We start from the raw sequence: 12845 nt of genomic DNA, 5'->3' as shown, positions 1-12845 counted from the left end.
TATATCGTGAGCAGAAATTACATATAAAATTATGACGCGAATTTATGCAGCATTGGGTTTTGTGTTGAAATAAAAACGAGTTGAATACAATAAAATGGGTATTGTAAGAAATTGTTTATTTTCTAAGTAACTGTCATTTATAATGCTAATAATGTCCAATTCTGTTGAGTTCAATGCATTGATGTTGCTGAAGCAAAAAAGCCTGGCTGTGTGATATCGTATAACAGGTATTATTTTAGATTGTAGCAATTTTTATAGCAAAACTATAACTTCATCATTGACAAGCTACTGAATGAAATACAAACCAAGTGTTATCGTGATACAAACAATGTGATAAACATTGATAAACAACAGGTATATTCATGGTTAGCAAGTTGGTCAATACATATACATATAACCTCATGTTAGTCATTCATAATTACTCATGATTTATAGCTCTAGTGTAAGAGTAATCAATAACAATAACGATTGAATTAGCATATATTCAAAGTGTGAAGGATTCAAAAATCCATTATGTCCAGTCTTTTTTACAAGCCAATATAATGAGAGGTAAGCCCACTGCGCTCAATCATTGAAGAAAGTTCTTGTTTCTATGTGTCCGTTTTTCTTGGTATGCTTTGTGCGACGGTTCGTTCAACTGAAGCGGATAAAATTTTGCGCGCATTTTATGACGCTACATTTCACCTTAAATTCTGAAACACAAAATCAAAACTGAAGTAATGAACGCAAGTAAACACGTTATCTCTTGCGTCGTCGTTTTTCAAAAACAGAATATTTTCATTTTAAAAGAAGTTCGTCATGCTTTTCACTGAATTTATACTGCAAAAATGACCATCGTTGCAAAAATCACACATAACGCCTGAATTTATGTCGCAAAAATTACCATCGTAGCAGAAACACGCCTGAAGTTATACCGAACAACTTCAAGTGCGTTACGTTAAAATTTCTTAGAAATCAGTCCGAATGGATCATGATCCGAGAAATTTTAATCATGGTGTATTATCATAACATGAAAAAAATATATTATTTTCCCCAAATCATGACTCGTTTTGCTCATTTCAAGAATCGGAATTTTGCCCGTGAATGAATTTCATGTCTTGGAGTTTTAGACACAATATTAAAGGTTCTGCCACGTAAATTAGCGTGAACTGAGACGCTCCATTTATGTGCATCTAATAAGATGTAAAATCACAGGGCTTTTTTTAAGTGTGTACATTTTGTTTTTATAATCGTTATAAATATATAAAATAATATTCATACCGCTGAATCGAAAGTGAAGCATTTTGTCCATAGAGTGACTGTTATGAAAAATCTAATACATCAAAGATATGATTCTGTTTCTTTGCGTGTTTAAACAAGAGATGGAAGCCCATCGTACCAATTCAGATGACATCCGGATTGCGGTCAACTAGATCATGTCTTTCTAAATTTGCATTTCCATACTGTCACTGCTTCAACTACAACTGTTCGGAAGACAGTGGCGAAATATAACTAAAACTAAACTGTGCCATTTCTAATATAATTGAATGTAAATATCGATTGCTTCCAAATCCCGGTCAAGTTGCTAGAAAGTGAGATCGAAATTCTCACGCACAGAAGAAGGCAATCGAAATGAAATCGTGTTAATTACACCGGTAAACAAACATAGTTTTACTTTTTCCCTAGGAATACAGTTCGACTGTCCCAACCAGACTCCAAATTCAGCTCCAAAGATTTGAACGCATTCGGTGAAGTGAACGGGACAATGAATCTGGCGTGGTGTATTTTCGTTGCCGCAATAACGGCGACCGTATTCGGTTCAAGTGACAGCAGTAATTACAGTAATTCTACACAAGTACTTAACCGTCGGAAGCGATATTTAATTTTCCGTGATATTTCCAGAGGATTTGTAAGCGTGATTACGCTCAATGGATACTATTGATTTTATTTTGGGTTCTCTTTATCCACAGTGTCGTGTGAATATCAAAGATAGAATGGTGGACACCACAAACATTTGGGCGCAAGGTATTGGTTACCGTATCAATATTGAATTCAACAATCCACCTGGGCTAAGGATTACCAAACGTGACCTACACAACACGATCGAGGAAATGCTTCAAACGTGAGTGTTTCGTATTTCACATTTGCAACCTTTCCGGAGTTTCTAATGCATGATTTACAGACACGGATTTGATGGAAGAGCATGTATTTTGCGAACCTTTTGCGAGATCTCCAATACCATTACGCCGGACAGTGGATTCATATTCAAACTTTTCAAAAAAATATTTGCGTAAGTAACACTTTCTGTTCTATGCTAACTAATTTCGTTCGGAACTGTGCGTATTGTACTAATCTAAAACGAATTATGCTAATACTCACCCCTATGTGTACAGACATCCCGCACCAACTGACGTTAGTTCCACCGGTTCTAATAGTTTACCCCAAGGCGATGAAGTATACTTTCCATATCTTAAATCTACCGATTGCGAGGAGTTGGAACGCCATTGTCCGATAAGGCAACTGGAAATACCGGAAGGCAGTGAAGTGCGATGATCATAAGTCATAAGTATGTTCCCGTGTCCGTTTTCCGAAACTGGCAGCACTATTCTCGGATTTTTTGAGTGTTATACTAAATGAAGCTAAGGAACAAATTTCAGGCGAATAAGACGAAATGCTACTCAGTTGGATCTCTATACAATTCTCTATTCTTAATGAAAAATGTTATTCGTGTTCAGAATTGGTAATAAATTTAAGTAAATTTTCAAAAATTGATGTTTTCTTTAACAAATTATTCCCTGTTTAACTATGCTTAACTATTATTTAGTTAGTTGCTCATTTATCAATCTAGTAATAATTAGGTGAATCAAAGTACAATAAATGGATGTCTATCGATAAATGCTTCATCAACTTTAGAATTTCCAAAACTATGTTGGACAAGACGCCACGTTTCCAGAAGGAGTTAACTTTAGAGTGTAACATACCATTCGAATTAGTTCGTCGAGATCACACAATGTATTTGCGCGAGTACGTGTATGTGTGTATGAGATAAAAAATGTTTTATTTTTTCGGAGGTGGACTAATTTTTACCGTTTGAAAACATTATAATCCCACAGGAATTGGTGGGTGGTGTGGGTAAAAGTATGAAACTAATATCATTCAATTATCTCAGCATTTTTGCTCATTTACGTTCAAATAAAAGGACAAATAATCTAGACACACGGCTATTGAATTTTATTTGGATCCGACGAGTTACAGGGTGACAAGTAGAAAAAAATAATTTTCAAAAGTGTGCTTTTATAAGTGATTTTTTATAACGCAGTTTTTCCTTGGAACTGGCCAGTACACGTGTCTAGTCAACAGGACTTGTTAGCTGATGGCCAAAAAAACTCACTTTGGCTCTACCGGTCCCCAGTTTCCGATTCCGAACCCACCAGAAGTAATAGTTAAAAGACACTGAAATGGAACTCATTGTCAGGAAATTATTAGATATGACTTGACCGATTTTTATAGATATTTTTATAGATTAAAATGGATATGAATTCAAAGAGTTACTGAAAACTTCCTCATAAACCTGTTTCAATCCACCTAGTGGTGTAATGATGCCTTTCTCATATTACTTATAACAACATAAATATTACTGTGGAATTCTCAAAAACAACTGTTCATTGAATAGAAATAGGAAAGTTTGTTCGGACTTAATCTAATCAAAACTACAAATCCTGTTTACCCTGTAGTTTTCACAAAAAAAATTGAAATTCCATATGAAACTGTAAGACTTTTCCTTTGAACCTATAAGTTTGTGAAAATCGATTTGACCATCCTGAAGAAAAGTGAGTGAAATCCTTTTTGCAGTTTTTGATTTTCAGTACTTCCGAAGTCGGATTCAGATGATCGGAATAACCAGTAACAAATATGACCTACAAATTGGCAACCTAGACTCACTATTTCATGCTCTATTTCGATTAAATCAATTAAACGAAATCTAACCAACGAAGCGAACCTGCGTTTCTGTTACTTTTAAATATGTAAGTCAAGCTAAATAGGTAGAATCAGCAGCATAAAACATGTAATAGGATTATTATTATTGTTATAATTGAGATCACTACTACACCAATGGCACGGTATTACTGCACTACCGTCTGTGAAAATTGCATTACATAGCGAAGCTGTAAATTCCAATGTATGTTTATTTTTTCAAATAAATTACAATTCATTAACATTATTTTATTCTTCCGGTCGCACTTATCATAAAATAGCTAAATTGCTAGCACTTATCATAAAATAGCTTATCAACTACAGCACCGTCTTTTACCAATATCACACACTAGTTGCAGACATCCGTAACCGTTTCGTTTTCTTTATAGCGTGTACGAAATAGAACAAAGCACGCATCGTTCGTGCTGTGTTTTCTTATTTTACATTGCACGCACCGGTGTTGTACGTATTGTGATTCAGTATGGCAGTTGAAAACTTTGGCACTCGTCGCCCTATAACTGCGGAACCGGAACTTGACACACGCTTGACCATGATTTGTGAAAATCGGTTCAGACATCGCTGAGAAATCGGAGTGATTTCTATTTTTGGAGTTTTTCTTCACTACTTTCCGGAACAGAAAAATTGGAGACTAGTAGTGCCGTATTAAGTTTTTATGTATGCATGTATGTATGTATGTGTGAAGCCACCATCAGTTCAAGGCATTACTAGTGTATGCGGGTAGACTTACAGTAGATCCGAATTTGATTATCAGATAGCTTTCATATAAGTGCTCTTAAGAAGACCAAAATGGGTTTTAAGAACCCGGCGCCTTCCAGCAAGAATATCCGGCCATATAATAAAGAATTTCGCTGTACCAGCTTATACCCGCCTGATGGTTTGTTTGTTAGAAGGGTGCGTCTTACTCATTTCAGACCTTCAGGGAGAAACACAAAGCTTCCTCCATGTGACTCAGGTTGGCAATCCACTCCATCATCCAGTCATTCACTTGTAAGATACCCTGATGCACTCCCTGCCCCTCCCCGTTGTCGATATAATTGAGCATAATACAATATAATATAATATAATATAAATTAATATAAAAAAATATAATATAATACAATACAATGTAACATAATTTAATATAATATAATAAAATATAACGTAATATAATATAATATAACATAATATAATTCATTATAACATGATATAATATAATATAACTACAGAGAACAGACATCCAAGCTAGTACAACCTTTTTAAAAAGCTGTGTAAATCAAACAAGTGAAAATCCGTTTAAAGTCACCGTTGCACACGATTTTGCATGCATGAATGTCTGTTGGATATCTGTTCTCTGTGATATAACATAATATAAAATAATATAATATAATACAATATAATATGATATAATGCAATGCAGTATAATACCATACAACATAATATAACATAACAAATTATAATATATGAAGTAATATGGTATGGTACAATATATAACAGTTGATGTCGCAGTGTAAGTTATAATAATAATAATAATAATAATAATAATAATAATAATAATAATAATAATAATAATAATAAAAATAATAAAAATAATAATGATAATAATAATAATAATAATAATAATAATAACAACAATATATAATAAAATGGAATATAATTCAATTCAGTATATAACAAATAATACAACAAACAACAGAACCACATGTTGCAATATACTATGATAAATATTGCACTTTAGGATGGGCTTCAACCTAAAAGTCATTTCGCACCCTCTCATTCTGCTACTAACGCAGAAGGTGATAGCACCCAGTCGACGCCGTTCTATTTACTCAATGTCATCATAGACGCTCAGGGAGGCATGAGATAGGAACTTGTGAAGAATTAATTATCTAACCATTTGACGACCAGTAGTGCCGCATTAACTAACAAACTAACAAGTTCTGCAAACTAGAAGAATTTATCAGACAGTTTTATGGGATTTGTATATGTTTATCACGCTTTAGTTTCGGTACCGTGAGTTGGATCTGAATAAAATGTTTTGGAAATTTTTAGGAAGACCTTTTATTTGAATCTTAGTTTGTGAAAATCGGTTAAGACGTTTCCGAGTGCATTTAAGCCGTTCCCGAGTTTTTTTGAGTGCACATTTTTCCTCTAATTTTCACATATTACCCTGTAACTCCGAAACCGGAAGTCGGATCAATATGAAATTCAATAACAGGCCATTGGATCATAAGACTTCTCATTTGAATCTAAGTTTGTGAAAATCGGTTCAGCCTTCTCTGAAAAAAGTGAGTGCACATTTTTTCCATTTTTTTGTGTGCATATCGCCCTGTATCTACGAAACCGGAAATCGGATCAGGATGAAATTCAATAGCAGGCTGTGGAACCATTAGTATGGGATTTGTAGCTATTTTTGACCTTCGTTCGTGAAAATATACTCATGAAATTGGTAATTTTTCACTTATTACGCTTGAGTTCCGGAACCGAAAGTCGGATTCGGATAAAATGTTCTATATATTATTAGGCAACTATAAGACCTTTGATTTGAATCTAAGTTTGTGAAAATCGTTTCATCCATATCCGAGGAAAGTGAGTGCATATTTTTGTTACTTACATACGCAGACATTTGCTCAGTTCCGGTCTCGGTTTTCACACTGATTGCATCGCCTTTCTATATGAAAAAGGCAAACATTGTTTACATAACGTTTGCTTCTGAGCTCCTCAATGTATTTAAATTAACAATAATTATTAACAATAAATTATCAGTTCGTGCTCGCATTTCACCCGACACAGTCGAAAATCGTTTACGGTCGTAACAACATAAAACAAAAACAATACGTCAGTGAACAATAGAGTGTATGGAATGGTCAAATACGATTTAACAAAGTCTGAAACTTGGCCTACAAGACCGAATTCAATTTGTATAGATTTCAAGCGTTGCAAAGTTAGACCAGCAGCAAATGAAATTGAAATCTTACTTAAAGAACGAATGCATCTAGACGCTAATAATGAAGTGAGATTCAATTCAACAAGGCGTCTGACTGTGTGTACATTATGTTTAAACGTGAAAGCGATGCACTTGCATTCGCTTCGGTTAACACCGAGGTGCACAGCGTTGAGTGTGACAACATTAAATACAAAATCCCTGTGCACATGGTGGACAATACCATAGAAGTACGCGTGCATGACCTTCCCCCGCAGGCCACCGATAAGTTCGTTCGGGAGAATATGTCGCAGTACGGTGAAATCCTTTCCATCCATGGCGGAACTTTTTTCCCGTAACCGGCGTGCGAGTTGTGCGTATGCAACTACGTAAGGCAATTCCATCTTACATCATTTGTGGTCAAGGTGGGACACGTCCGTGTAAAACGTTGATTACTTATGAATATTAGCTGGTTACATGTCAGTTTTGTGAACAACCTGCACACTACGGTAAACCTTGCACTGAAACTGCGAAAAAGACATCTTCAACCAAAGATAAGGTCAACCGTTCAACATCGAAAACTAGTGAGCGCAGTACTCATGTTTCACCATCAAACCAACCAGCAACTGCAACCAATGTACAACAAGGCGCATCTAAAGCAACTAGCTCAAGACTACGAACAACAAGGAAAACGAAACGAAGACGGACACCAACAGCAATACAACCGACGAGGCAATGGATGACGAGACGAGCCACGAACAAAGTGCCCCTCAAACCTCGCAGGAGGGAAATGGAAGCTCTTCTCCTCCTAGAAAAAGAGTGACAACGAGATCCACTTCGAAAAATTCTTCATTCAAAAAATCGGCTAATTCGGCCACGTAAAGCTTGTGCGCGAATAGGCCTGAATAAAAATCACCCTCATTCTTGTTTACGTCCGTATCGGCAGTACGACGAACGGGTACTTTCGAACGAATACGAATAAGCCATTCTTGTTTTCACTCGAATGAATTTGAACGCGACTCGTTTGCCACAAAAAATTCAAATATCAGTAAACTTCTTCAAATAAATGCTAAGCCTTGATGAAATCAGTCCAATTCTTGTGATTATCCATATGCGAAACGCTAAAATGTATGGCAGTTTAACTTCAAACGATACGTGTATTCGAACATCATTCGTACGAACGGAAAGTCCCATTCTCGTTTACGGACGAATAGACGAAATGACGTGGTTTCGATTCGTCAGTTTTATGTTGCGAATCAATCGTGCGAACACATTGAAAAAAGTTTAACCGATTTCTAACAAATTTATTTTCAAGTCTAAAGGTGATTTGCAATCAAATCATAAATTTGTGTATTGCAGAAAACATTTAGAAAGCATAGCAGTATAGTAAAATGCTGTTTTTTTCTGGCGAGCTTTTGAATATATGCGCGGTTCCAAGTTTTTACGCATCAAATTTTACATCCATTAGGTACTGGAAAATACGCCATGGGCAAGTATGCTTTATTTTATATTAAATGCATGGTTTTACCAATGTGATAAATATGAAGACTATAGAAAACATGACTAAATTGCAAGAAAAATGCAACATATTTTTCGCAGATAATACTGATCGGACTGCTTTTTTTTACTTTGCACGAAGTTTAATTTGAAAATTTCATTAACCGAGTTGAATAAAATTAGTCCTGAGTACGTTATTATGTAGCATTCGTCACTTCCTTGATGCTTGGAATCTTCCTAAAAACAACTACATGCGCTGCCGATCGTTCTTTTGCACAGGAATCGCGTACGTACAGGTTCGAGTGAAAACAAGAATGGCTTGTTCGCATTCGTTCGAAAGCATGTGTTCGCCGAATAGTCGATACGGACGTAAGCAAGCATGACGATACAAAGTCAGCGAAAAAAACAAGTCAAATAACAAATGATAGCAAAGATTTTTAATTACAACTAAAATCTGTACCAGAACTGATAGTTTAAAGTTGGATGTGCGTTGTTTTTATGCATGTGCGATGTTTAAAATTGTGATTGATTCGAACGTAAACGGGAATACGAATTTGATATACTTTCGAACGTATCGCATACGGCCGTAAACAAGAATGAGGGTGAATATCTTTAAAAAAAAATAAATTATCAACAAAAAGTTAGGTATGAGTTAGATTCAAACCTTTTTAAAAGTTTTGTTTTGTAATTTAATTATCGCCAATATGCGCTCCCGAAAAAACATCGATTTTCCTATTTTAATTATTATTAAAATCTTCTTTTTGTCGTGAATATGACTTACTTCACAAAAGGCGCCTTTTCAAAATTTACTCTGTACAACAATGGGTAGAACTTAATCGTGAATATCTCTTGTTGTATTTAAGGCAGCAACAAAATTTCTTCGCCAAACCATCGGAAATATGTTCAGCAATTTATGATGAAATTTTCAGTTGGAGATTTTCAAAATGTTTGGTATGAACGAATATTAAGGTCAAATTCAGTGTCAAAATAAGGCACGCAAAATTCCAAACACATAAATTGAAAGTATCATCGCACAAAGCGTATCGTGCAAAACCGGACACATAGAAAAATGGTTCAGCATTTAGCTTTAGTAGAAATAGGATGAACACAATGTTTCAGGAGTTGTTTATCATTGTAATGCCTTTAATTATCGAAAATCTGATTGGTCAAAAACATTTTTGTTGTCATTTTCTAATGTAAATACCCAAATTTGAATAAAATTGTAACACAAAGCAAAGACCAAGTTTTATATCCATATGTGAAATCCAAACCATCCGTTTTAACAGGACAATTACATGACTAGTGCTAAGATTTTACTGACTCTGACTTTCTCTGGTTCAGGTACAAATATATGGCAACTAACCAGCAGTGGCGTACCTGTGAATATTTGCTCCCGAGGTAAAATTTCATTAGGCGTCCCCATCGTTGGTTTAGTGAGTAAACAAATAAAAGCTTCCTAAACTTACTTTCTGGAGGAATTCGCCTACCTAAAAACGTTGACCCCTTCTCCCCTAGGTATGCCACTGCTGGCCAGCATCATAACTTTCGACGCAGAAAAAAGGTATGGACTACAAAATCGAGTGCATTTTTTTACACAATCTGCAGCACTTGTCAATATTTGTATATGCAAATAAATGAATGATTACAGATAATTGCATGGAGCAAATATTTACCGACTTCATACATATGTGACAAATCTTCCAAGCTCAGAATCATAGAAAGCATTATTAATGGATTTTGCATTCAGTTCAACATCGCAAGTCAACGGAAATGTCTCCTAGATCGGTGCTCGTGTTGATCTACACCATTGCGTGTATGCAAACTTCGGCTCTTGCCGTGAATAACACCTGCTTGAACCGAAGCCGCCAGGAAAGATCATTCCTGTATCCGTTCTTTTCTCAAATGCAGGTAATCTACGTTCTATCCGAACTGAACTGAACTGAACTGATCTTGACTACCACTTTCAGATGACGCTTTGCACCGTGAGTCCACTGTTTGTTCGAAAATTCGGACAAGTGGCTGTCAATATCGGCTTTCAAGCGATGTATAACATGCCGTGGCGATTGCGAGATTTCTATCGTCCCATGTACTGGGCCCGCGCGATCAATGATATTGTAACCGGACGGATTCAACCTGCCGAGGGTGACAAAAATTATGGCAGATACCGAAGGGACACTGCTGGACTCACCGGTGGTCAGTTGCACGATGCGCTTGAGCACTATTTCGCCACGCTGGATTTTCATCGGGACTGCCTGGCTAAGAGTGTTTGTGAGTTAGCTCAAGTTCCGTTCAGTTTCGAGCAGGACGACCTGATTCAGGAAATAGTACAGTTAATTCTGACGTAAGATTAGTGTCCGACCGATTTAGTTTCCAGTTGTCATCTATTTGTACATTCTCGATTATAGACCATCCGAACATCAATCTTTTCACGAATCAGAACTGCAGCAGAAGGATTGGTACGAAGCAGCCGAAAATGCCGGGCGAAGCAAACAAAACTGTGACGAGATCTATCCCATGTGTGAAAAATCAATTCTCAGTACGATTAGTGTTATTGAAAGTTGGGAGTAAATACTGTTAAGCGTAAATATAAAAATGAATAAGATTATTTGACTCCGAAATTGATGGAAGAAAGTGTCTCTAGCTCAGTCATGCGCTGTCGCCGCTATTAACACTTTCAGGCAAGCCAAGTAGCATTAAAAGTAGGTCCAACCCATTTTTTGACGCACCACAGCCGCTAAAGAAGTGTTCGAACTAGTTCGTGCGGATAATAAAATGAGTATTTTACTATTTGTAACCTTTCTGTTATGGTTGAACTTAACATGTTCCGTCAATGGGTTAAATTTTAACCAAAGTGTTTCTCGTGAGGTTGGTGAAGGACGCAAACTTATGTTTCCTACTCTCAGTACGATGCAGGTTTGGGTGGAATTTTTTTATATAAATGTTTCACTTTCAATACTTATTTTAGCTTTCGATATGTACAAGCTCTGGAGGACCACTGTTCATACCGAAGAAAATGTATCCTTTTCGAAGGTTAGGTGTCAATTTGGGATTCCAGGTGAATTACGCATTACCGTACCGATTGAAGGACTTCTATCAGTATCCTAACTGGGCGCGATCAATGGTGGACATAATAAAAGGACAAATCGTTCCCACCGAGGTAGTTACCAGCAGAGCGGTTCGAAAAAGTCGCTCCAATAAGCCGCTCAGTGCCGGGGACTTGTACCGAGCCTTAGATGAATTATTGCAGTTTTCCGGTTATGGAGAGGATTGTCTAATCAAGAGTGTTTGTGATCTTGCCCATAGTCCGTTTCATGATGTCAAGAATGATCTATATGCAGAAATACTGCAATTCCTGTTGACGTGAGTAGCATAGATGTTGGTATTAGTCAATCACTATATCGATCCTACTTTCAGGCCATCTGAACATCAATCATTTGCGGCGCATGAGCACCTGATGAAACTAAAATACGAATCAGCCGAGCGGCTGGGAAGACAAGGTGCAGATTGTGATCTGTTGTACCCAAAATGTCGAAAATCTTTTGTTAATAGTATTTCACACTATATCGATGAAATAAAATATAGCCCGGTATAAAATTATACATCCCAAAGCATAAATTGCCTGCCAAAGTGAAAGAAGGTTTTACTCACCTGAACATCGTGTGAATTTACGTCTCCTAAAATCGTGTAAATTTACGTCTCCTAAGACCGTGTAAATTTACTTGTTTCTGCATTAGAAAAGTTTCTTTCGTAAAATGATTGAGATTTTTTAGGTATGTGTAAAAAACAAACCTTTCAAGCTTGCGTCACATGACAAGTTAATGAACTACGTACAGAATTTTACAGACTCCGAGTGTAATTTTCACTCGGCTACCAAGTGCCGCTGTTTTGTTATTCATTAAGAAGATATACACGCTCGCTCAATGTTACTCAAAAGTGAGTAAAATTTCATTCACTTTCGCTAAAAGTGGAACTACTCTATAGTGAGTAAAGTTATATTTACTTACTTTTGAGTAAAGATGGAATTTGTCAAATTCTGATTAACATTTACTCAGTGCTAGAAAAGGGAAAATTAGCTCGAATTAGTAAATGTTACTTAGTTTCATGTGAATTACCCGAGGAATTGTTCGTATTGTACAGAAATTCGTGTAGATTTAAAACAACATAACCTTTTTATTATTCTTTTAGAAATAGATTACATTTTGTGGTTACTTTTCCAATGAAAATTAAAAATAACATTACATTGCAAAAATTCATTCAAATCGAGAATATAAACCTTAAGGGCTGAGGACAGTACCGTAAAGTGGTAGGTTTTTTGCTATTTTCACGTTTCAAATTAAATTTTCTTGGAAACGGTGCAGAATATAGAAAAACCCACCTGACAATGTCTTCGAAATTTAGTTGAGAATATTTTGTGAAATTTGCAGAATGATTCATTGAGTTTAGCGATCGTGTTGCGATTTTTTTCTGACTGAAG

General features: G+C 36.1%; 1 protein-coding gene across 1 annotated transcript; it reads left to right on the top strand.

Annotated features, from left to right (window-relative positions):
• The first annotated feature begins 1744 nt into the window (after positions 1-1744).
• On the top strand, positions 1745-2532 carry LOC131428768 (uncharacterized). The gene is made up of 4 exons (XM_058592812.1): positions 1745-1888; positions 1950-2101; positions 2162-2269; positions 2373-2532. The coding sequence occupies exons 1-4, from the start codon at positions 1745-1747 to the stop codon at positions 2530-2532; spliced, it is 564 nt and encodes a 187-aa protein (XP_058448795.1).
• Positions 2533-12845: the final 10313 nt, after the last annotated feature.

The sequence above is a fragment of the Malaya genurostris genome, chromosome 2 (assembly GCF_030247185.1).
Source record: "Malaya genurostris strain Urasoe2022 chromosome 2, Malgen_1.1, whole genome shotgun sequence".
NCBI lineage: Eukaryota > Metazoa > Arthropoda > Insecta > Diptera > Culicidae > Malaya > Malaya genurostris.
Note: the sequence above shows the minus strand (reverse complement) of the source record. Positions and strands in the feature narration are given on the sequence as shown.

Excerpts from the sequence above, each read along its gene's own strand:
- LOC131428768 (XM_058592812.1), top strand. The coding sequence starts at position 1,745 with ATGAATCTGGCGTGGTGTATTTTCGTTGCCGCAATAACGGCGACCGTA. Across the intron at positions 2,102-2,161 it reads ATCGAGGAAATGCTTCAAAC|ACACGGATTTGATGGAAGAG; the intron begins GTGAGTGTTTCG and ends CATGATTTACAG. Across the intron at positions 2,270-2,372 it reads CTTTTCAAAAAAATATTTGC|ACATCCCGCACCAACTGACG; the intron begins GTAAGTAACACT and ends CTATGTGTACAG.